At 57.1% G+C, this 25,016-nt stretch overlaps 1 protein-coding gene and 1 long non-coding RNA gene across 6 annotated transcripts in view; one reads left to right on the plus strand and one right to left on the minus strand.

Annotated features, from left to right (window-relative positions):
- The window catches only part of BICRA (BRD4 interacting chromatin remodeling complex associated protein), a 57,212-nt gene that overhangs the window by 7,003 nt on the left and 25,193 nt on the right, over positions 1-25,016 (minus strand). Inside the window, exons 2-7 of one of the 2 annotated variants that reach the window (XM_051989264.1) lie at positions 13,064-13,165; positions 12,220-12,265; positions 12,073-12,115; positions 11,723-11,788; positions 2,419-4,386; positions 2,027-2,278 (exon numbers count right to left, since the gene is read on the minus strand). In XM_051989264.1, coding sequence (XP_051845224.1) covers positions 2,027-2,278; positions 2,419-4,386; positions 11,723-11,788; positions 12,073-12,115; positions 12,220-12,260 — 2,370 coding nt within the window. In that variant the 5' untranslated portion in view covers positions 12,261-12,265; positions 13,064-13,165. The remainder of the gene's footprint in view (positions 1-2,026; positions 2,279-2,418; positions 4,387-11,722; positions 11,789-12,072; positions 12,116-12,219; positions 12,266-13,063; positions 13,166-25,016) is intronic. The other variant, XM_051989265.1, reaches the window with a different exon arrangement.
- LOC127556241 (uncharacterized) lies at positions 7,992-10,191 on the plus strand. 4 transcript variants are annotated; one of them, XR_007952384.1, is made up of 4 exons: positions 7,992-8,316; positions 8,704-8,789; positions 9,091-9,619; positions 9,878-10,135. It is a non-coding gene; the product is annotated as an uncharacterized LOC127556241 (long non-coding RNA). The 4 variants fall into 4 exon arrangements; XR_007952383.1 differs by lacking the exon at positions 9,878-10,135 and adding an exon at positions 9,663-9,870; XR_007952382.1 differs by lacking the exon at positions 9,878-10,135 and having other exon boundaries at positions 9,091-9,447; positions 9,491-9,870.

Genomic DNA, 25,016 nt, shown 5'->3' on the forward strand with positions numbered 1-25,016 from the left:
CTCGGGCAAGCACGCGCGTGGGTGGAGCCTGCACGCTTGCGGCTGGTACGGCCACGGAGACTCCCAGACGAGCCCCGGCTCCCCGGGGAGAGCCAGGCCGTCCGGCTCGGTGCTGGCCGTGGCCCCCACCCAAGGGGGGCTCCTCGAGGACAGGGACTGTCTTTGTCTCCCAGGCCCTTAGCCCGGCATGCAGTAGGTGCTTAATAAATGCCTACTGACGGACTGACCATCCCGGACGCAGCGGCCTCCGACTCCCCTAGCCGTGGGGGCTGTCCCTTCCCCCTGGAGCTGCCCAGTAAGGCCTCCGGATCCCTGGGTTCTAAGACTTTCCCCATTGTGGGCCCTCGTTTCCCTCGGACGGAGCAGCCGGGAGTGAGGTCCTGCGACCTCTCCCAGCCCTGGGACGCTGCCTGCCGGCTGACTGACCCCATCTCGACCCAGTCCTCGCCTCCCCCTCCCCCACGGCTCGGATGCTGCTGTTTCTGAGGTCCTGCTGCCCCCCACCCCGAGAAGGCGGCCTGGTTTTGTCCCCCCCTCCCCCCCAGGGGACCGGGACACTCAATTCCACGGGAGGCTTTTTGTAAATCGGAGAATCACATCTCCTGGGGGGAGGGGGGGTCCAGGCTCGGGGTCTCCCACTGAAGAGAGAAGCACAAAGGGGGCGGCCCCGGCACGCAACCCAAGGCTGCAAGAAGAAATCTCCTCCCCAACACCCCCTAATGGGGGGGGGGGCGCTACCCCCCAGGGCCGCCCAGGCCGTGACGGACAAGCCCAACGTTAGCCCGAACGCGCCTCTCTCTGGTCCTTCGGCCCGTTCTGAACCAGTCTTTCAAAGGGGGCCGTGGTTTTTGTGCCCTTCCTCCCCAAGTCTTCACACCCCCGTTCCTGCCAAGGGTCCTAAGGCCTGGACTGCGGGCTCTTTGCCTGGTCCCTCGCCCCTTCTGCATGGCCCAGGTGGTCAAAGCCCTTTCTAAACCTGGGGTTCCGAACCAAGGTCAAGGTCTGGGCCAACCAGGGAAGCCCCGCTGCTCCATGTGACCCAAGATGGCGGCCTTCTTTAGTTTGCCCCGAACCTCCCAGAGAACGGGAAAAGCTCGCTATGCGGAAAGGCCCGGCTTCTTCCCCGGGCCTTGCTGCCTCCCACGCTCTCTAGCCTCATCCCCTTAGAACGCAACCTCCCCGAGAGTACGGGCCGCTTCCTTCACTGTCTCTACAGTTCCTGGCATACAGCAGGTGCTCAATATATGCTTGTCGATTCGTTGGTCCACTCAACAAGCTCTCCCTCAGCCAAGCCAAGCCAGCCCGTGGCCCTCTCGTTCACCCGCTTCATTCTGGCCTCTGTACACAGCAGTCACTTAATAAATGCTTCCAGAATTGAACCTCTGGGGGCCTACGGGCTTCATCTCACCAACAACTAAGCAAAGTCTGTCGAGCTCAGGGCCCCCCTCCCCTCGATCCCTCTCTGCTCTGCCCCCTGGGGGCCTGGAGAGCCCTCCGGCCTGCACATCACACCTGACCCTTCTGCCTGGCATCCACGGGAGCCTGGAGCTGGCGCCCAAAGGGACCTCAGAGCTCCCCCTCCATATTACAGATGAGGAAACTGAGGCAGCACCGAGCCGTTCCAAGTGACATATCCAAATTCCTTCCTACTAAATGGCAGGGCTGAGATTCGAACCCAGGACAGCCGGCTTGCTTCTGCACCGTGCTCCCTTCCTACAGGTTTCGTGGCCTCCCTGAGGTTCAAGTGGCCCACACCTCGTGAATGGGAGCGGGCCCCTCACCTTCTCCCCTCACGCCAAGTGTTTAACACAGAGCCGAGCACACAGTAGGCGCTCAGTAAATGCGCGCTGAATAAACGACGAGCGTCTCCCTCCCGAACAAGCGACAGAGGTGGAAGCAGCGAGGGAGAAGAGGTGAAGCGACAGGGGAAGGAGTGGCCCCCCCCAAACCCAACCCCGAAGCGGCCCCCCCAGCGGGCTTTGCCGGGAGACGGGGCGGGGGAGCTGGAGCGGGGGCTGGGCTCTACCTGGGGGGTCAGGGCCGGGGGAGTCTGGCTGGTGGGGAACTGAGGTATGAGGCCGGCTCCTTTGGTGTCGGGGGTGCCCGGAGCGGGGTCGCGGGCCTGCGGCTGGCCCGCGCCGCTGCTGACTATGACAGAGGCGGGTGCGCTGCTCGAGGTGCTGGGGGCCGAGACAGCGACGCTGTAGGCGGGCAGAGGCAGGGAGAGGTGGGCGCCCTCCATGGGCAGCGGGAGGTACGGGGGCTGCTGGCTCCTCTCCTTCTGAAACAGCCCCAAAGGGTCAGCGCTCCCTGCCCGGGCACGGGCTTCCCCACCCTCGGGGCCGAGGCGCCCGTCTCCTCCTCCTGCCGGTCTCCCCGGGGCCTCCGGCCCCCCCGGCCCCCGCCCCGTCCGGTTACCTGCGGCAGGAACATCTGCATGGACTCCTGAGTGATGACGGCCGTGGTGGTGGCCGGCTGTCCCAGGACGATCTTCTCGGGGCTGGAGGCCAGGCTGGGGCTGGGCTGGGGCGTCGTGGGCTGCGCGGGGGCCGGGGCCTGGGGGGCCGGGGGCGGCGGCTGCTGCGGGAGGCCCAGCGGCAGCGGGGCCGCGGGAGGCACTGCGGCGGCGGCGGGAGGGGCCTGGGGGGCCGCCTGCACGGCGAGGACGGGGGCCGCCTCGCCGCCGGCCGGGGCCGCCGCGGGCTGGACCAGGCCCTCGGCCGCGTTGAGCATGGCCACGGCGCTGGGGGGCAGCGTGACCCCCTGCAGGACGGTGGCGGTGGCCGTGGGCCCGGCGGGCGCCGGCTGGCTCTGGGTGGGCAGGCTGCTGGCCGCCAGGCTCACGGGCATCTGGAAGAGGGTGGGCTGGCCCACCTGGATGGGCGCGGCGGAGAGGATGTGCGCCGCCCCGTGGCCGCCCGCGTGGGGCGCCAGCACGGAGCCCAGGCTGAGCGGCCCCGCCAGGTTCTGGTTGGTGAGGATGGGGTTGGCGATGAGCTGGCCCCCGGCGTGGGGGGCGGCGGCGGCCGCAGCCAGGATCTGCCCGCCCACGTTGGCGGGGAGGGCCGAGATGGGCTGCGGCAGCTGGACGGCGGGGGCCCCGGGCAGGAGGAACTGGTTCTGGCCCTGGAGCATGTGCTGGGCGGGGATCACGATGCTGCTGCCCTGGTTGAGGAGGTGGACGCTCATGGGCTTGCTGAGGGCCCCGGGCGGGGGCGCCGAGGTGCCCGGCGTGCTGCCCACCGAGGCCGGGGGCGGCTTGAAGACGTTGGCCGGCAGCGCGGGGGGGAAGCCGGACAGCACCACGTTCTGGCCCGCCTTGCCCGCGGCCATGAAGGTAAGGTTGGAGGGGGCCTTCGGGGGCTGCGGCAGGCTGGCCGCCTCGCCCTGGATGGTCAGCGTGGCGCCCGCGGCGCCGAAAGGCTTGGGCGTGAGCTGGTAGAGCTTCGGGGGCAGGACGCCCGCCGGCTTGGGCTGGATGGGCGTGGGCGTGCGGTGCAGGATCACGTTGGGCGCCGGCACCAGGGAGGAGGCTCCGAGGCCCGAGGCCACCGCCAGCGGCTGGCCCCCCGGGCCCGCGGCCCCGCCCGCCGCCGTCCCGGGCACCCCGCCCCCGGCGAACACCGAGTTCCCGTTGAGGGTGGTGGCCACAGCGGCCGAGAGGTTCTTCTGGATGACCAGGCCGGCCCCCTGCGGGGAGACCCCGGCGGAGGCCAGCGTCACGGGCCCGGGTTCGGTCGGCGCCGCCGGGGCCAGGTAGCCCCCCACCGGCACTTGCTTGGCGAGGAGCTGGGGGCCCGGCGGGTTGAGGGCCATGACGGACTGCCCCACCACCTGGATGGGCGCCAGGCCCAGGGCGGCGGCCGTGGCGCCCCCGGGGCTGCCGTTGGGCAGGCCCTGAAGGCCGGGGATGGGCTGCAGGGTCACGTTGCCCAGGCCGACGGGCTGCAGGAAAGGCTGGACGCTGAGGGCCTTGTTCACGTTCACCACGTCGGGCGGCTGCACCAGGGCCTGGTGCGTCAGGACGGCCGGCGGCTGCAGGCCCAGGAGGTCGGCGCCGCCCGGGAACAGAGCCTGGGCTCCGGCGGCCGCGGCGCCCCCCGCCCCGGCCCCGCCGCCGTCCGCCGGCTGCAGGGTGGGCAGCTGGAAGGGGCCCAGGTCCAGCTCGGCCTCGGCTTCCAGCGTCTGCTCCGTGATGTTGGCCTCCTGCAGGCTCTGCTGAAGGATGTCGCACGGCTGCTCGGCGCCCCCGGACCCGCCGCCGCCGCCGCCCCCGGCGGACGGAGAGCCCAGGATGTCATCCTCCAGGAAGTCCAGGTCCACGCTGGTCGCAGGCTGGCTGGGCTCCGGGTTCAAGTGGTTGCCTGGCGCTTCTTGAACGTGGAGCTGACGACGGAGCGGAGGGAGGGGATGTGGGGAGGAAGAGAGAACACGGTTAGAACCAGAACCGCCCGCGAGCCCCGACGTCCCAGCCCAGAGCGTCGTCGCCCCCCTTCCCTGCCCCGGCGCCCGCGGCCAGCCCCGCCCCCCACCGCGCCCATTCGGCCGAACTTTCCTCTCAGTCGTTTCCTTCTGGGTGGGTTACGGCAGCAGGGGGAGGGGGCCCCGACAGAAGAGAGAACGCTTCACAAAGGGGGCCGGGGGGGCCCGGTCCGCTCCCTCCCAGTCAGGCCTCCCGCGCTGGGCGTCCCCTCCAAGGGAGACAACACAGAATTCTACACCCAAACTCAGGTCCGCCGCCATTGCTGCGAGTGACGGGGGCGGGGAAGAACTCTGGGAAGCTTAAATGAACTGCCCTGGTGGTGATTGTTTTTTTTTCAGAGGCAATCGGGGTTAAGGGACTTGCCCAGGGTCACGCTGCCAGGAAGGGTTAAGTGTCGGGTCACATTTGAGCTCAGATCCTCCCGACTCCAGGGTTGGAGCTCCATCCACTGCGCCTCTGGTGTTTTTTAGGTCAAACATAATGGCGCCAGCCCACAACAAAAAGTGGGCTACCACAACCCGCCCGGCCTCCTCTGGGCTTCTCTCCAGCCCAGGGCTTACAAAGGGAGGCTCCAGGGTTTTTTTTGGGGGGGTGGGGGCGGCCACAATCAAACACCTGCTCCCCCCGAAGCCTTCCCCGATTCCCACAGGTGTGACTGCCCTTCCCCCGCACGGTGCTTTGGGGGGAATCACTCACTAAAGTACTTGTCACATGACAATGTCGGGGCCGGGCTGCCGTCCCCTCCCTCAGCCTGGAAAAGCCTCGGCTCCGTCACCCACCTGGTAGAGTCGGCCGCCTGCCCTCGGCAGGAGCCTCCCGCCCGCCCCCATCGGAACGCGCCGGGGCCCGGGCCCTGTCCAGCCACTGAGGAGGGAGATCTGCATCCCCCTCCATGGCCTCCCGTGAATCTCGGACCCCCGGAGCGGGAAGGAAGCCCCTCGGGTTACAGCTGAGGCCCAGGGACGGCCAGCGAGCACCTCACACTGAGCCCCGTCCTCCCAGAGCCGCGGGGCTCGGGCCAGATCGCGGGGACCCCGAGCCTGCGGGCCGGGGCTCCCCGCCCCCTTCGGCCTGCTCTGATCGCCACCGAGCTCATTCGAGCACAACGGGCCCAAACCCCTCCCTCGGGGTGCTCCGGGACTTGCTCCCCACAGCATAGGGAGCAGTGGAGCCCGAATTCAGGCCGCTGGACTCTTATTTTTGTGCCACGTCACACAGGAAAGAGATGAAAACAACCCGAGAAAGAGTCTTTGCTCTGAGTGGCCTCCTGCTGTTCCCACGTGAGACGAGGCTGGGGGGGAGATGCCAAGGGCCTTTGTAACCCCCACACTTAGAATGGGGCCGGCACACAGTAAGAGCTTAATAAGTGCTTGCCGACTGACAGATGCTTTCAGTGACAGGGCCGGTCGTAGGAGGGAAGAGAGACTGGCTAGCGAGAGAACGGCTGATTGCTAACAAAGCGAGCGAGCGTCGGAGACGCGTCTGGCTGCGAGGAGCTCTTTGTTGGGGGATGACGGATGTCCCCTCATTCACGCTCGCCTGGCGTGCGCACAAAAGCCGCAGGAGCCGCCTTGGGCCCCCCCAGCAGTCGGCGGTCTTCCCGGGAGATCTGCGGGCACTCCGAACCACCACCGCAGGGAGCCACGGCTCAGCGGGGCTCGATGCCGCCCAGCTGAGCCCCGGCCGGCCGCTCGGCCACGGGCTGTCCCGCTCCTCGGCCGTCCCGGGTCCTAAAAACCAGGGACGTGAGGGCGAGGAGGGGCCCCCGACAGAAGAGAGAACGCTTCACAAAGGGGGTCGGGGCGGCAAGGTCCGCTCCCTCCCAGTCAGGCCTCCCATGGTGGGCGTCCCCTCCAAGGGAGACAAGCACAGGAAACGGGGAATTGGCTGAACCCACCGGGGTCCATAAGCATGATGGGAAGGGCCTGATGAGGAAACTAGGAACACAGAGAAGGGGGACCTGATGTCACGGGAAGGAAGGCAGAGTCTACACAGACACAAAAATAAAGGGGGAGGAGGAGTGACTGCCCTGACCACCAGCCAGAGGACGAGGTCCTCGGGCCTAAGGAAGTGCCTGAGACTTTTTCATTCACTGCTATAAGGAATGGTCCAATGGGTAGGGCAGGAGGAAGGGTGCACACAGTGCTGGGCCTGGAGTCAGGAAGACACCATCCCGAGTTCAAATCCAGCCTGAGATTCACCAGCTGTGTGAGCCTGGGCAAGTCACTTAGCTTTGCCTGCCTCAGTTTGCTCTTCTGTAAAAAGGAGCTAGAGAAGGGAACGGCAAAGTCTTCCCATACCTCTGCCAAGAAAACCCCCAATGGGGTCAGAGAGTCAAACATGATGGAGAGGAGACACAAAAATGGGGAAGGGATGTATTCTTAAAGGAAAGTAATGGAGACACAAAGGGTATGTACTATTAAAAATGAATTTTTGTAAAATATAAGAGTGAGAGAATCAGAGACAGAGTAAAGGTCTGAGTGACTGCCTGGGCTCGGCTTCTTCCTCTCTGAAATGGGGGTGATAATTAATGATTAATAATTGTTCATTTTTTTGTTTTGTTTTGCTGAGGCAATTGGGGTTAAGTGACTTGCCCGGGGTCACACAGCCGGGAAGGGTTAACTGTGATCAGTTTTGAACTCAGGTTCTCCTGACTTCAGGGCTGGTGCTCTACCCACTGCGCCCCCTAGCGGCCCCAATAATCATTAATGATTGTTCATGACAGGAGCCGATCTTTATGGGGGGGTGGGGGAGGCTGTAAAACCAGCAAAGCCTGCGACGTGGCTTGTGTCATTCGAGCCTCACAACAAACGTGTGCAGTGGAGACCGAGCCTTTACCCGTCCCCTTTTACAGATGGGGAAACTGAAGCTCAGAGGGCTCAGGGCTTTGCCCGGGTTCTATCAGAAGCCAAGCTCCAAGCCCAGTACTTGATCCCCCGCCAACGTCACGGGTTTCCGATGGCTGCGCTGTGGAGATGGGAGCCGTGACTGACAGCCAGGAGACTGCTGGGAGAGAGAAGCGAATGCTCTTCTGGGACCATGAAACAAGAAACCCAAGGCTTAATGACTGCTCGGGAACGCTGTGCTTCTCTATTGTAATTTCCGGGAGTTTGGAAGGGCCCAGATGGACCGACCGCACATCACAGCGCAGTGGGCGAGGGGGGGGAGGGGGTGTCTTTCAAACTTCAGTCCTTAAGGCCCTGCCCAACCAGCCTACCCTTCCAAACTTAGGTCTTTAAGGCCCTGCCCAACCAGCCTACCCTTCCAAACTTAGGTCTTTAAGGCCCTGCACAACCAGTCTTCTCTTCCAAACTTTGGCCCTTAAGGCCCTGCACAACCAGCCTACCCTTCCAAACTTTGGTCTTTAAGGCCCTGCACAACCAGCCTACCCTTCCAAACTTAGGTCCTTAAGGCCCTGCACAACCAGTCTTCTCTTCCAAACTTTGGCCCTTAAGGCCCTGCACAACCAGCCTACCCTTCCAAACTTTGGTCCTTAAGGCCCTGCACAACCAGCCTACCCTTCCAAACTTGGGTCTTTAAGGCCCTGCCCAACCAGCCTACCCTTCCAAACTTGGGTCTTTAAGGCCCTGCACAACCAGCCTACCCTTCCAAACTTGGGTCTTTAAGGCCCTGCACAACCAGTCTTCTCTTCCAAACTTAGGTCCTTAAGGCCCTGCACAACCAGTCTTCTCTTCCAAACTTAGGTCTTTAAGGCCCTGCACAACCAGCCTGCTCTTCCAAACTTAGGTCTTTAAGGCCCTGCACAACCAGTCTTCTCTTCCAAACTTAGGTCCTTAAGGCCCTGCACAACCAGTCTTCTCTTCCAAACTTAGGTCCTTAAGGCCCTGCACAACCAGTCTTCTCTTCCAAACTTTGGTCTTTAAGGCCCTGCACAACCAGCCTTCTCTTCCAAACTTAGGTCTTTAAGGCCCTGCACAACCAGCCTACCCTTCCAAACTTAGGTCCTTAAGGCCCTGCACAACCAGTCTTCTCTTCCAAACTTTGGCCCTTAAGGCCCTGCACAACCAGCCTACCCTTCCAAACTTTGGTCCTTAAGGCCCTGCACAACCAGCCTACCCTTCCAAACTTGGGTCTTTAAGGCCCTGCACAACCAGCCTACCCTTCCAAACTTGGGTCTTTAAGGCCCTGCACAACCAGCCTACCCTTCCAAACTTGGGTCTTTAAGGCCCTGCACAACCAGTCTTCTCTTCCAAACTTAGGTCCTTAAGGCCCTGCACAACCAGTCTTCTCTTCCAAACTTAGGTCTTTAAGGCCCTGCACAACCAGCCTGCTCTTCCAAACTTAGGTCTTTAAGGCCCTGCACAACCAGCCTGCTCTTCCAAACATAGGTCCTTAAGGCCCTGCACAACCAGTCTTCTCTTCCAAACTTGGGTCTTTAAGGCCCTGCACAACCAGTCTTCTCTTCCAAACTTTGGCCCTTAAGGCCCTGCACAACCAGCCTTCTCTTCCAAACTTTGGCCCTTAAGGCCCTGCACAACCAGCCTACCCTTCCAAACTTTGGTCTTTAAGGCCCTGCACAACCAGCCTGCTCTTCCAAACTTAGGTCTTTAAGGCCCTGCACAACCAGCCTGCTCTTCCAAACATAGGTCCTTAAGGCCCTGCACAACCAGTCTTCTCTTCCAAACTTAGGTCTTTAAGGCCCTGCACAACCAGTCTTCTCTTCCAAACTTAGGTCTTTAAGGCCCTGCACAACCAGCCTGCTCTTCCAAACTTAGGTCCTTAAGGCCCTGCACAACCAGTCTTCTCTTCCAAACTTAGGTCTTTAAGGCCCTGCCCAACCAGCCTACCCTTCCAAACTTAGGTCTTTAAGGCCCTGCACAACCAGTCTTCTCTTCCAAACTTAGGTCTTTAAGGCCCTGCACAACCTGGCCCTGGCCTACCCTTCCAAACTTGGGTCCTTAAGGCCCTGCACAACCTGGCCCCAGCCTACTCTTCCAAATTCGGTCCTTAAGGACCTGCACAACCAGCCTACCTTTCCAAACTTAGGTCTTTAAGGCCCTGCACAACCAGCCTACCCTTCCAAACTTAGGTCTTTAAGGCCCTGCACAACCAGCCTGCTCTTCCAAACTTAGGTCCTTAAGGCCCTGCACAACCAGTCTTCTCTTCCAAACTTAGGTACTTAAGGCCCTGCACAACCAGCCTACCCTTCCAAACTTAGGTCCTTAAGGCCCTGCACAACCAGTCTTCTCTTCCAAACTTTGGCCCTTAAGGCCCTGCACAACCAGCCTACCCTTCCAAACTTTGGTCTTTAAGGCCCTGCACAACCAGCCTACCCTTCCAAACTTGGGTCTTTAAGGCCCTGCACAACCAGCCTACCCTTCCAAACTTGGGTCTTTAAGGCCCTGCACAACCAGTCTTCTCTTCCAAACTTAGGTCTTTAAGGCCCTGCACAACCTGGCCCTGGCCTACCCTTCCAAACTTGGGTCCTTAAGGCCCTGCACAACCAGTCTTCTCTTCCAAACTTTGGCCCTTAAGGCCCTGCACAACCAGCCTACCCTTCCAAACTTTGGTCTTTAAGGCCCTGCACAACCAGCCTACCCTTCCAAACTTGGGTCTTTAAGGCCCTGCACAACCAGCCTACCCTTCCAAACTTGGGTCTTTAAGGCCCTGCACAACCAGTCTTCTCTTCCAAACTTAGGTCTTTAAGGCCCTGCACAACCTGGCCCTGGCCTACCCTTCCAAACTTGGGTCCTTAAGGCCCTGCACAACCAGTCTTCTCTTCCAAACTTTGGTCCTTAAGGCCCTGCACAACCAGCCTACCCTTCCAAATTTAGGTCCTTAACGCCCTGCACAACCTGGCCCAGCCTACTCTTCCAAATTCGGTCCTTAGGGACCTGCACAATCAGCTTACTCTTCCAAACTTAGGTCTTTAAGGCCCTGCACAACCAGCCTTCTCTTCCAAACTTTGGTCTTTAAGGCCCTGCACAACCAGCCTACCCTTCCAAATTTAGGTTCTTAAGAACCTGTACAACCAGCCTACCTTTCCAAACTTAGGTCCTTGAGGTCCTGCACTACCTGGCCCAGGCCTACTCTTCCTTTCTCTTCCAAACTTAGGTCTTTAAGGCCTTGTACAATCTGGCCCTGGCCTACCCCTCCAAACTTTGATCCTTAAGGCCCTCCACAACCTGGCCCGGGCGTACTCTTCCAAATTTCGGTCCTTAGGGACCTGCACAACTAGCCGACTCTTCCAAACTTCTGTCCTTAAGGCTCTGCACTACCTGGTCCTGGCCTACTCTTCCAAACTTATTAAACATGACTCCCATTTTCCCATCCTATAAATTCCAGCCAAACTTGCCTCCCAGCAGTTCTTCACATATTCTTCACTTCCCACCACCTGCCTTTGCAATGGCTGTTTCTCATGCCTGGAAAACGTCCTCCCTCTTCACTTTTTAGAATCCCTGGCATCCTAAGATTCAGTTTAAGTTAATTTTTCTCCAGGGCCCCCAATTGCTAACGAGCATCCTGCTTTTTAACCTTATGTTTATGTTAATTCTGAATAGATTTTTTAAAGTATCTATCAACTACAATAAAACGAAGACTCATTTTCTCCTTATGTGCTAAACCCCAAACACAATGCTTGGCACACAGCTGGTACTTAATTAATGCAGACGGACACACCTCCTTTCTCATGTTTGTAAAATCTGAATGACGATGTCTTTGCTGAACACACAGAAAGGAACCGGGGAGACTTATCCCAGACAATTTGCTGGGATGGGCCCTGAATGCTGGGACCGAAGGGTTTAGGGCTGAGAGGGGCTTCAGGAGCCACAGAATCCACACTTCTCGTCTTGCAGGAGAGACTTAAGACTGGGGAGAATGATGTGCTGGAGCTCCCACTGTCAGTGCCTAAGGCAGGGCGCAAATTCCGGCTTTGCCAGCCCCCTCTGGCTTCCCTTGCCCTCCGTGTCCCATAAATCTTGGGGTTGTGGAGTACAGAGCATGACAGTAAGGTTCTTCTCCTCATGGGCTCGATTTGCCATAATTACAACAGTCATGACTGTAGCAAGCTAAGGTTTGCAAGACGCTCCCCGCAGACAAGCTCGCCGAGCCCTTCCCTCAGCCGCGGGCCCCCATCCACACTCTCCTCCTCTCTGGCCGACTTCTCGCCCTTGTGGCTCCCTCTTTGGGAGGGGGGGGCTGGGCGGCCACCCCTTCCTTTCTCCCCAGAACTCCCCACCGCCCACTCCCATCCTTCCACCCTCCCCCCGGGCCACTCACCCCAGCCCCTTCAAAGAAGGCACTTGTGGCTTCCCCCGTGTTATCCAAAAGGTCATCGCTGTCAATCTGTAAAGACACCCACCGGATGGCAGGCCAAAGGTCAAAGGTCTGGTAGGGAGGCCCGTCCCCTAAGTTACAGTGCGGCTCTGTCCTAGCTGGGGGTCCCCACGGTTCCGGTCTGCCAATAACGCTGCATCTTCCAGACAGAGGGGGGCGGCAAGCTCACCGCCGCGCCCTTCGGAAGGCGGGCACCAGGAAAGGGAGACTCCCTGCTTGTGGGTCCAGCTAGCCCCCTCCCTGGCTCTGCCCCCCTCCCCAAAGGCCCCAAGACACCTGACCCCATGACTTACTTTCTCTGATCCATGTAAAAAATCGTTGAGGGCCTGAGGGTCACTGTAAGGAAAAAACAGAAGTGCAGGTTGAGCAGGAGACAGATGGAAAACAGGCACCCACCCGAGGGGGACGGGGGGGAAAGGGGGGGATGGGAGGAGACTCACCAAATCACGTCTAGCAAGCATCGCCCGTCCTCATCATCCATCTCCACTGGAGGGGGAGGGGACAAGAGAGAGGGGGAGGGGGAGAGAAAGGAGAATGGAAATGGGGGAGAGGGAGAGAAGGCAAGGGAGAGGGGGGAAAGGAAGGAGAGGGGGGAGAGAGAGGGTTAGTGCTGCAGCTTTTGTGTGTAGACATCCCAGCAGCCCCAGAACGCCTCCTCCCCCTGCCCAGGGGCTCAGGTGGGTGTGTTTTGGCCACTGGGGGGGGATGTGTCATCAGAGTTGACAGCAGATCCCATCTCACAAACACACACATTACACACTCACATTACACACACACACGCACACACGCACACACGCACACACACACACACGCCTCCCTATTAGCCAGCCCCACTCCCCATCCCCCACCCGCAACCTTGTCCTCAGGGGGCAGGAGCTCTCTGGGCCCAGGACGCCCATGGACATAAGGGGTCGTGAAGACCCCTGGGCTCCAAGGCTCCCTCTCACGTGGCCGAGGAGCAGACCCTGGATGTGGACTCTCACTTTACAGAGGAGTAAACTGAGGCCGAATGCCTCGCCTCGGGTCACAGTTAGGATGCAGAACCCAGATCCCCTGACCCCAAAGCCTTTTGAACTCTGGCCTTTTGCCTCCAAGCTCAGTTCACACACCTCTCGGAGGTGGCCCAGAGGCTCCTCCCACGGCCTGACCTCCTCTGACCCTATGACCACCCAAAGATCCAGAGGGCTGCAATCTGTACCGTGGAGATGGCCAATGTGGGAAGAGCATCAGGGTGACTTGTCCTTGGTCCCCTTCCCACCCCCCCACCCCCACTGCTCCAATTACCTGAGCTACTATCGAATCATGAAGGGAAGGAGAGGGGTCTCCACTCCAGGTCTACGCTGAGCCCCCAGCTGGGGACTTGGGGAGTGTCCTTGGAGGGGCCAGCTACGGGGAAAGAAAGAACGTCAGACTTGACAGTGGGAAGAGACACGCTGGGCCGGCCTCCCCGCCCTGCCCCAGCACAAACCCGGCCAGCCCCGTCTCTGCTCACTGTGCTCCGGCCCCCTCACCACCCCCACCCCCGCTCTGTCTCTTCCTCCTAATGGGATTCATAAAACAATTAAGGACATAGAATAGCAGTGCTACAAGACTCCTTTAAAACACAATGTCAGAGCCGGGAGGGCCTCGGTACGGGACGTCAGAGCTGGGGGATCTTAGAACAGGGGACATCGGAGTTGGGAGGGCTCTTAGAACAGGGAACACCTTTTCATTTTTCTGCTGAGAAAAATAAGCTCCCCCTCTCACCCCTCCCCAAGGGCCTTTCTCTCGCCTCCCTGCCCCGGGCTCTTCCCACCAGACTAAGCCGAGAAGGCGGAGCATGGATCAAGAGGAGCCAAACCAAGGATGGCCAGCCTCCCTGCCTGAAGGTGGCCAACCAAGGATGAGTTTTTCAGCCCTATCAACTCCAAGCACAAGGAGCCACAACCAGCACCGGAGAAGGGTCCCCCCTCACTGCAATTTTGAGAATGAAACCCCGCCCAGAGTGACTGTGGGCCAAGGTGCGAGTCCGCGTCATAACGTGGATCCACATTAGCCGCCTACCAGACGTGTGCGGAGAAACATGGCGTCTTACGGAGGGGGGTGGATTGGGGGTATTATTATTGTTATAATTATCATAATTGTGATTTTAGCAAGTTATCCCGCCCACAGAACTATGACGGGGCCTGGTCCTGTGATCCTGTTGACATAAACAGGCAACTCCCAGGTGAGGAAACACACCCTTACCGATGCAGCTTAAGAGCCAGCCCTGCCAGGCCCTGGGCGAAGCAGTTCTTTCCCTCAAGAAGCTCACAGTCTAAGAGCTGCTTACGGCACCGAGAGGAGGAATGGCTTATCCGGCATCCCAAATGCCAGGATGTATCAGAGGCAAAGACGTGGCCCATGCCCTTCCTTCTTGGAGGCTAACTAACCACTACCCCACACGGCCTCTCCTGGCTGGTACGGTGCATCCCAAATCTGACTTTTGTTTTCATCTTGCCACTCTAATAGTGTCAGGAATACTTTACGACCTGGCCAAAAAGAATTCTTTTACTTTCTCTTTTTTCTATTCAGTATAAAAAGTACTTTACTAATTTGTAAGTGTGTGTGTATATACATATATGCTACTGCCTGCCAATAAATTACCTCCCCCTCCCACTGCTATCCTTGAATCCTACGTTGTAAAACGGCATATTTACAAAAAACAAGGTAACACGCTGGCCTTGAGGGACAAAGTACGCCCCATTCTGCCTCAACAGCCCACCACCTCTTCTTCCCTTGTCCTCAGGACTTTCAGTCCTTTATCTTCATCTTTGGGGTGATGAGCGATCTCGTGCAGAAAGGAGCAGATCTCGTCGCCTCAATGGAAGCCTGCCTCTTGGGGCCCTGAGGGGCACCTTCCCCAACAGGACAGCAGTCAACATCTGGGTGGCGAGTCTCTTGCCCTCTCTCTGACCTCACAAGATGTTAACCAGCCCGGGGTCATCAACTCCCTCGGTAGTTCCCTCTTTCAAGGGTTTCCCCATGGTCTGAACATAGGCACCAGGACTGAGGGTCAGAGGCGGAAGAACTGAACGGGAGGAGCAGAGGAGACCAAACTGCTTCGGGGAAACCCACCAGCCTCTCCAGCAAACACAGGTCTGCTCCCGGGGACTCGGCAGGCCCAGTCGCCAGCCGTGTGATCCCGGCCAAGTCCTTCCTACTCCCGCCTCCTGTGGAACGAAGAGGTCGGGCCAGAGGGCCTCCGAGGTCCACGCTGATTCTAAATCAATGAGGTTGGGCCTCAGGCCTCGGAGATCCACGCTAATTTTAAATCGAGGATCCTGGCAGAAGTCACTCGCTAGCCGTGACCTGACCCATTTAACTTACACATACCCAAAGCCACTTCCCAGGATCAAAGATTTAAATTCAGAGGCCACTGAGTCCAATCCATTTACAGATGGGGAAACTGAGGCCCAGAGAAGTGATGTGACCTGAGGACCAGAGATCCAGAGACTAGCAGGAGCTTTCAGTCATTAGCACAACCTGCTCGTTTTGGTGATAAGGAAAGCAAGACTTAGGGAGGTTGAAGCCCTTGTAGGCCAAAAACAATGCAGCTGGGATTTCAATACAAGACCTGACACTCCAAATCCAGGGCTCGGCCTTGTACCATCATGCCTTTTGGACTTGAGTCCAAGACACGTTGCCAAACCAAAGCATCACATCTGTCGGTCACCCAGAGGGCAGAGGAGAAATTTAGAGTGAGCACACAATTATATATATATGTAACCAACAAAGGAAGCCGCACCACTGACAATGGATTCAAGGGATGGGCAAGAAGAGGGCCCCTAGCAGATGTAAACTAAGAACTCGCTCTAGTTAATAAAGCAATTTCTTCTCCCCAGGGCCCACGGCCCAGTCCCGACCCATTCTTCATGACAAGGGCCGAGTCCCTTCCATCTTAGTCTTTAACTGCAGTTAAGAGGCTTGGCTGAGGTGGGGGTGGATGGGCAGAAGAACCAGCTGAGCCAAAGAAAGATCTTTCCTATGGTTTTAAAGCGTATAAGGAAGGGCCTTCAAAGATCCGCCCAGGAGCAAGAAAGGGTTTAGGAAATAAATGACCTCTGGGCCTCGGGAGCCGGAGGAGGCCACTGGTTCTACCGGGTCTCAGCCGGAGGGGGCCGAGGTGCGGCAGAGCAAGGGATGATGGAATTTAAAGGTGGAAGGGATCGAGAAGGAGTTTTTAGATCATTTTTGCACAGGATAAAACGGGCAGAGAAAGGCTGACCTGCTCGGGTTCACATAGCTTGTGTCGCCCAGGACCTGACTCCCGCTTAACCGCAGTAAGCGTGCCGAGCAGCGGAGATACAAAGAGGGGCAAAAGCAGGCGCAAGGAGCCCCCGGCCCAACCGAGGGAGGGCGATGGCAGCGACTCCGCGCCAAGAAGGCACAGACAGAAGAAAGGGGAGGCGCTCTCGGGGACCGTACCCTCTCGGCGCCGAACGGTCCCAGCCGCAGCAGGAAGAGCCGAGATCCCTGCGGCGCCGCCGTCGTGGATTCTCCAAGAAGAAACAGGTTTTAAATCAGGTACATCTTCATTTTCCATCTCTGGTGTCACAGGCAGAGCCACTAAACAGTAGTTAGCCCGAGGGCCGGCTGAGACCTACCCCAGGAATGCAAGCATGGGATATGGAAGATTCCAGAAAAGGGCAGGAAGAAGGGGTGTGTCCGGAGCAGGGGCAGCCTGCCACGCTTTAGAGATCCATCCCCACCGGGGCCACTAGGTGGCGCCCCAGATAGTGCGTCGGCTTAAGCCACTAGAGGGCGTCGCAGATAGTGCGGCGGCGGCTTAAGCCACTAGATGGCGTCCCAGATAGTGCATCACCTTAAGCCACTAGGTGGCGCTCCAGATAGTGCGTCAGCTTAAGTCATCCCTTTGAATTTGAGAACTCGTTCCCTTCCTTCTCCAAAGACCTGGGCAAACCACTTAACCTGGCTGAGACTCCACTTCCTCCACTGTAAAATGGGGATATAATAACACATCTCTCCCCCTCCCCCCACCCAACCCTCTGTTGTGAAGATGACATAATATATCAAAACAAATGGGAATATTCGGGAAGGGCTTGACAAAATGGGATAGGGACAGTGACTTCTGGGGGAGGAAGCTCCTCAGGCCCTGCCCGCAGCAGAGGGAGCAGGGTCACTAACCGGCCTGTGAGGCTCTCCGCCAGCCCACACGCACTGACTCAAAAAGCCCCGCCTCCCCCTGATCTATATTCTTCGGGACGTTTGTTTATTTTGTTAAATATCCCCCAATCACATTTTATTTTGTACTGGGAGTGTTGTAGGCCGAGTTTCTGGCCTAGAACACAAAAATCAAAAGACTTGTTCAGGGTCACACAGCCATTCATATGGCTCAGCTGGAGCTACTGGTGAGCCAACTGGATGGAGAGCTCTTCATCTCGGCGAAGCCTCCAAAAAGAAATCTTAGAGGTCCTCAAGTTCAAGTTTTCACTTGACCAATTTGGAAACTGAGGCTGAGAGAGAACTGACTTGCTCTAAAAAGAGAGAAGAGACCAGAGAGGAGAGGAGGTGGAAGAGAAGGAGGAAGGAAGGGGAAGAAGGAAAGAAAAGAGAAAGAGCGAGACAAGAGGGGAGGTGAAGAGAGGGGAGATAAGTGAGACGGACTGATAGACAGAAAGTAGGATATGGAGGATAATAGTTACATTTATAAAGCACCCACTAAATGCCAGGCATTGTACAAAGTATTTTATAATGATAATCTCACTTGATCCTCACAACAACCCGCAGAGTAGGCGCTGTTATTAGTCCCATTTTACAATGAGAAAATGGAGGCAAATGACTAATCCACAAATCCCAAAAAACTCCTATTCTAATGGAGGCCACACGGAAACAAGACAAACAAGGGTGCGGGCACATAGGGGAGGCGGGAGGGAAAGAGGACCGGCTTGTACTTTGGAGAGGAGCAGATAATGAGGTAGAGATCTGGATGGCCAAGTCAGAATTCGAACCCATCCCCGGCCTTCAAATAGGTAGAAAAATCACAACCTTCGGATCCCCCAGTCCCACCGACCGATCACTCACTACAATCCTGGATGTGCCCAGCATTGTCCTTAACCCTGTTACGGGGGAGGGAGGAGACACAGAAACGATAATAAAAAATAAAGCGAATTTTCTCGAAGCGCTTGTGCCCTCGCCACCAAAACCACCGCCGTGGTCCATTTTAATAACACTTGACCTCTCTTGACCAGTCTTGTAAATTGTAAAGGATTATGTCAGTGAGCCAAAAGCATTTATTAAGCACCTACTGTGTGCAAGGGACCACATTAAGTACAAAAAAACAGCCCCCACTCTCAAAGAGCCCCCTATCCAACGGAGCAGACACGGTACCAACCAAACACAAGCTATCGGCAGAGAGCAGAGGGAACCGGACTGGGCCTGTGATCATACATCCACAGGGACCTCCCTCTACCATTGCAAATCTATCTTCCCTGCAATGATATGTTCCTGCTACAACCCGAGAGGTTAAAGTTACATGGAACCGCCGCTTGGGCCCGAGGCACCAGATTCTGCTCGGCTCCTAGGCCAGCTCCCTGCCCACTATACTGTTCGGTATCAACCTTACTGATGATTAACACAGAGCCCGTCTGGTAGAGAGAGAATGATCGCCACATCTGTCTCACAGGGTCAGGAGCTCAGACATGGGATTCAGAAGGCCCCCTAAGCCTGAAATGGCCTGCTCTAACCTTTCCATTTGGCAGAAGAAAGGAGGAGGGAGGGGCACCGGCAGCAGAACTGAATTCTAACTCCAAAGCCAATGTCCCCTCCATCACTCCACCGGTGATTCATCCCTTAGGACTCAGAAACCTGCCTGGAGGCGTTTTGTCATAGAAAAAGGCAGACAGGATGTTTTAGGGAAGGCAAGGCCTGGGAAGGCTCCCGGGGAGTCACTTGGCCAGAGTGCCGTGGAGGCCTCCATGGTCTGACTCGAGTAATATCCTTGGCTCTCGGTCCTGACTTTGCAACTTCTTAGGTCAATGACTGCTCTGTGCCTCAGTTTCCTCATCTGCAAAATGGGAAAGGGGAGAGGAAGGGAATGATTCAATGGGCGCTTAAGTCCTCTCCGTCCCCTAACCTATGAGGCGACAAAATAATGTCTGCTGACTCTGAGTCAAGGGCCCTTTCCAGTCCATTGTATGGAGAGCCAGCCTCTCTACTATGACAGACGTCCTGGATTTAGCTGGAGATGTCTTTTAGGTGGGGGAAGAGAGGGGCAGACCCCGGACCTCAGGGCCAGACCTGCAGGATGGCAACTGTGAGCAACTGACTATTCCCTGGCTTGGCCCAGTATGGGGAAAAAAGGCAGAAAATGGAACAGATCAAACCATCCCCACAGTCGGGAATAAAACAGTTACTACATTATCAGAACCTTGGACCCTCCAGTTTGAGCAAATCCAGAAGAAAAAGAAAGGTTCTGACCAGGAGAAATGTCAGGGCCAGGAGGGCTCTTAGAACAGGAGGTGTTAGAGCTGATAAGAACCTTAGACTAGGGGATGTCAGAGCTGGGAGGGGGCTTAGAACAGGGGATGTCAGAGCTGATAGGAACCTTAGAATAGGGGATGTCAGAGCTAGGAGGGGGCTTAAACAGGGGATGTCAGGGCTGGGAGAGATCTTAGAATAGGGGACGTCGGAGCTGATAGAAACCTTAGAATAGGGGATGTCAGAGCTAGGAGGGGGCTTAAACGGGGGATGTCAAGAACTGGATGGAAGGTGGTAGAGATTATGTCTCATTTCCTCATCTTACAGATGGAGAAAGTGAGTCCTATGGGGGAAAAGCTTTCCCAAGATCACACCGTGACTCAAGCGCAGGATCAGAAAGAGCCCCAGTTTCCTGGGATGACTGTTTTTCACTTTGGGGCCTCCAGCTGTTAGCTGAGCACCAGGCCCAAGGTCCGAGGCCCTGAGAGGGGCCCGCTCCCAGCGGCGAGGAGTCCTTGTTTAGCAAGGGGAAAGCAGCTCCTTTCAAGTAGTAGAGGAGCTTTCTGTCTCCAGGTGCTCCGGCCCAGGGGCACAAATAGCCCCAGGGGTGAAGATGCCAGGGGGCCAAGGTGAGCTTGCTGGCCAGTCCGTGACTGAACATGTGGCGGGGACACACAGAGAGGTAGAGACAGGCCTGCCTCAGGAAGCTCCCGGTCCCACGTGCGAGGCACCCTGCAAACCAGCCAAGGCGGACAAACTGGGAGGGACCCCGGGGAAGGCCCCGAGGAAGCTCGGAGGTAAAGGACAGGAGCTGCTGGCTCTCAGCTGTCCCAAAGGCAGACCGGGATCCTCCGGCTCAACCCTTCTGCCCCTGAGCCATCTCTCCCAATGGCATCTGATCTCAAGTATTTTAGGATCCATAAAAAGGGATGTTTCCTCATAGACTCGAGAAGGTGGAGGGAACCCCGCAGCAGGAGTCGGTGTTCCAAGGTTCTAGGCTGAAGCTTTGCCCTGACCTTAGGCAAGGGACCCCCCTCCAGACACCGATTTCCCATCTGTACAATGGGCACCGGACATGTGACACTGAGGAGCCCTTTAAGCTTGTACAGCCTCAGTTGTCTGTTCTAATGTTCAGTGATCTAAGATCCTTCCTGACACTCCCTGTTCTAAGCCTCCCAGTCCTGAGTTCTAAGTCCTTTCCCACCTCAGACAGCCCGCTCTAAGGCCCCAGACGCGGGGGTCTCTCTGGCCCCAGGCCTCCCTGTGTGGGACTGCCCGTAGCTGAGCCCGGGGTTGCATTGGGAGTGTCCCTGCATCGAGGGCTTGTCCCTGGAAAGGCCTTGGGGTCAGAGTCCACCCCTCCCTCTACGAGTGAGCAAACTGTCCCAAAGGCGGGAGGCCCTGGGGCCGGCCAGGACGGACCCGGCCTCTGCAGCCAACTGCAGGACGCCGTTCCGGAGCCTCGTGGGGGGCAGCGAGCTCCAGATCTTCCTCCCGCGGAGCCCCAGGAAACAATGGGAGGGAACGAGCGGGCAGCCAAGGGCTCAACTTAAACATACAACAGCCACTCTAGAAAAGGGGACCGTAACCTAGACTCCTCCCTGTTCTTCCCTGCCAGGGACGGACCCCACAACGGGTGCCCCCATCCCCCGGGGTGCCCGCATCCCAGGCCCCTTCTGGGAAAGCCCGGCCCTCCCCCAGCTTCCAACCGAGTCCTCAAGGGGAAAGAATTCTTCCGCCCGGCCCCGCTCTCCCAGCACCCAGTGCCCTAAGAGCCGGAGGGAGAGCGAGCTTCCGCAGCCGGGTCGGCAGTATCCCCTCCCCCCTCGCTCACCTTCTGCCGGGCGCCGACGGACCTGCCCAAAGTCTCCCCGAGCTGGGAAGCGGCAGAAGGACGCGGAGCACAGACTTCCTAATTCCAAGGCCCATCCGTTGGAGGAGACTCCCCAGAGGCCCCGGGGGACCTCGCAGGGGAGGCCCATGGTTTCGGCGTGCAAAAAGGGCCGGCTCACAGGAAACAAGCTTCACTTACCCATCCTGACAGGAAGGCCCCAGACGCCCTCCGGCCGCCGTTCTGGTTTGAGGGCCCAGGTGCCTGCTGTTCTAGGTTCTAAGGCCCCGGAAGCTCACGTTCTAGGTTCTAAGGTTCCCCCACCTCCGGACCTCTGGTGTTCTCCATAAGAATCTCAGACTATCAAAAACCGCACGAAAGACCGTTCCGAATCACTAATAATAAGAGAGATGCAAATCAAGGTAATTCTGAGGTCGCCCTGCACACCTGATCAGCTGCAAAAGATGGCATGACAGACAGCTGGAGGGGGCGGTCCCGTGAGCGGCTCCGGCCAATTGTCAAATTGTTTGTGGCCTTTGACCCGGAGGCCCCCCAAGGCGAGGACGGGAAGAGGGTGGGCTGCCACAGAGACTGTCAGAGAAGCATTTGGGGGACGGAGAAGATGGCAGTAACAAACTAGAGAGCAAGCGCCCACCGGCCGGGGAACTTCAGCGCGGAAGGCGCGAACGCGCGCGACCCTGCTGTGGTAATGGCCGACAGGAAGATCCGCCGACCACGCCCCCGGATGCTAGGACAGCGCGGCCGCCAGGGGGCGCCAGAGGGGATAGTGCGCGCCATTCCTCAGAACGACCGCTCTGAGGCGGGAGGAGGAGACCGGCCTCCTCTGTTCCGGCCGTGAGAGGCCCCGTGATCTGTCCCCGTGACGAGGATGGACTGTTTTCTTAGGTTTGGCGGAAGGTGGACCGGCGCCAGTCATCATAAAGTACCTACTGTGCTCCGCGGCGCTCTGGGTGCCTGCCCTCGAGGAGGTGTGAGATAATGGAAGCAGAGACACCCAACAGGAGCGGGGAGCCCAGGACGGGGGAGGAAGGGAGCCGGGGAACTCAGAGCCAGGAGGCGCGAGTTCAAATCCCCTCCCCGCCCCCCACCCGTGGGCCTTTCCAGAACTTCAGTTCCTGCTCTGTAAAAAGGCCTCGAGGGGCCCTCCTGGCTCCCCTATAAACTTGCTCTGAGGACCCCGTCCCGGGTCTCGGCTCCTTCTTCCGTAAAACAGATCGGCCGAGGCTCCCTCGCGGCCCTGCCTTCCCAGGACAGACTCCCTCGGAGGGACGGCGCAGTGGGGGAGGGGGGAGGGAGCACCACGATGACCAAAAAGCCGTCAGAGACAACTTCCAAAAGTGGACCCCCGGTCCGCCCGGGAACAGCCGCGGGAGGGAACGCCGGAGAGGAAGGGAGTGACTCCAAACCCAGAGGCCCAGAAAGGACTAAATGGCTTTGGTTAATCTGCCTGCTGGCCCCAACTTAGCGGAGGATCTAGAGGTCCTCAAGCTGGGGGGGGGGGGGAAGGGAGGGCAGGCGCGCACCTTCAAAGGTCCCCCCCCAACACGGACTTATTACTCCATCGCCCGAGTATCAGGCACTAAGCACGAGGGCCACAGGACAAGAGGGAAGCCGTCCCTGCTCTCAAAGAGCCCACCCGCCAGGGAGGGTGACGTAACCGGGGGAAATGCAGCTGGCACCAGGAGGAAGGGCGGGACTCCGCAGGCGCTCTTTAAACGTTACCGACTGAGAGCCTGGGTGACGCCGGCACCTCGAGTGCCTCGTAAAGGAAGAAGGACTACGAGTGGGCGGGGGAGAGGGCAGCCATGGATCCCGAGCAGAGTAGAAGAAGACACAGGGGTCCAGTGTTGGGGTCACACCGTGAAGCTAAGCTAAGGACTCCAATATACTGTAGAGGTCACGGGAGTTGGCCGGGCGGGGAGTTCCGTAGCCCAGTCTGAGCTTCAGGACGATCCCTTTGGCAGCAGTGGGGATCCCGGGCTGGAGTGGCCAGGTAAGAGGCTGTGGGTATTGTCTAGGGAAGAAGGACCTGGAGCAAAGACTTCCTAATTCCGAGGTCCATTCGTTGTGCAAGACCGCATCTCCTAGGCTGGGGGGGGAGGGGGGGGGCGGTGTCAAGGAAGGAAGAGAAGGTTTAAGTTGCTTTTGTGGGGAATAAGAGAGGGAATCAAGGAGCCACCAAAGAACCGCCTGTTCCAATGCCCGTCCAGGGGAACGCCGAGAAACGAAGCGACCCAAGCAGTTTGAACTCAGGGCTTCTTGAACCTCAAGACCAACACTCAATGCACTCGGTGCCTCCCGGGCCCGTCTCCACAGGAGCACGTCAGTTCCTTAGCTGTTCTCCCCAAGTGAGATCGGTCCCCCCCTTGGGGGCTCCAGCTGACCTCTCCTGCGTGGGGTCTCCCCGTTTCCTGAGCTTTGTTTCACCCTCTGAACAAACCCCGACGTTCCATCCTCCTCCTCCAGAAGCCCCCTTGAAACAGCTCCATCTTTTAAGATCAAAATGGGTCTATGACCTAGGCATAAAGAACGAGATTATAAATAAATTAGAGGAACATAGAATAGTTTATCTCTCAGACTTGTGGAGGAGAAAGAAATTTGTGACCAAAGATGAACTAGAGACCATTACTGATCACAGAATAGAAAATTTCGATTACATCAAATTAAAAAGCCTTTGTACAAATAAAACTAATGCAAACAAGATTAGAAGGGAAGCAACAAACTGGAAAACATTTTCACAGTTAAAGGTTCTGATAAAGGCCTCATTTCCAAAATATATAGAGAACTGACTCAAATTTATAAGAAATCAAGCCATTCTCCAATTGATAAATGGTCAAAGGATATGAACAGACAATTTTCAGAGGATGAGATTGAAACTATTACCACTCATATGAAAGAGTGTTCCAAATCATTATTGATCAGAGAAATGCAAATTAAGACAACTCTGAGATATCACTACACACCTGTCAGATTGGCTAAGATGACAGGAAAAAATAATGATGAATGTTGGAGGGGATGCGGGAAAACTGGGACACTAATGCATTGTTGGTGGAGTTGTGAACGAATCCAACCATTCTGGAGAGCAATCTGGAATTATGCCCAAAAAATTATCAAAATGTGCATATCCTTTGATCCAGCAGTGTTTCTATTGGGCTTATATCCCAAAGAAATACTAAAGAAGGGAAAGGGACCTGTATGTGCCAAAATGTTTGTAGCAGCCCTGTTTGTAGTGGCTAGAAACTGGAAAATGAATGGATGCCCATCAATTGGAGAATGGCTGGGTAAATTGTGGTATATGAATGTTATGGAATATTATTGTTCTGTAAGAAATGACCAGCAGGATGAATACAGAGAGGCTTGGAGAGACCTACATGAACTGATGCTAAGTGAAATGAGCAGAACCAGGAGATCATTATACACTTCGACAACGATATTGTATGAGGACATATTTTGATGGAAGTGGATTTCTTTGACAAAGAGACCTGAGTTTCAATTGATAAATGATGGACAAAAGCAGCTACACCCAAAGAAAGAACACTGGGAAACGAATGTGAACTATCTGCATTTTTGTTTTTCTTCCCGGATTATTTATACCTTCTGAATCCAATTCTCCCTACGCAACAAGAGAACTGTTCGGTTCTGCAAACATATATTGTATCTAGGATATACTGCAACATATCCAACATATAAAGGACTGCTTGCCATCTAGGGGAGGGGGTGGAGGGAGGGAGGGGAAAAAAAAATCGGAACAGAAATGAGTGTCAATATAATGTAATTATTAAATAAAAAATTTAAAAAAAAAAAAAAAAAAAAGAAACAGCTCCATCTTTGCCTTTACTCCCTCCTCTCAGCAACTGCTAGTGGACGGGAGAGGGGAAGTTCCCTGAAGCCAGGAGATGTTTCTTTCGGCATCAAGCACGGTCCGAG

This window comes from Antechinus flavipes, chromosome 3, assembly GCF_016432865.1.
Source record: "Antechinus flavipes isolate AdamAnt ecotype Samford, QLD, Australia chromosome 3, AdamAnt_v2, whole genome shotgun sequence".
In the NCBI taxonomy this organism is placed as follows: Eukaryota; Metazoa; Chordata; class Mammalia; order Dasyuromorphia; family Dasyuridae; genus Antechinus; species Antechinus flavipes.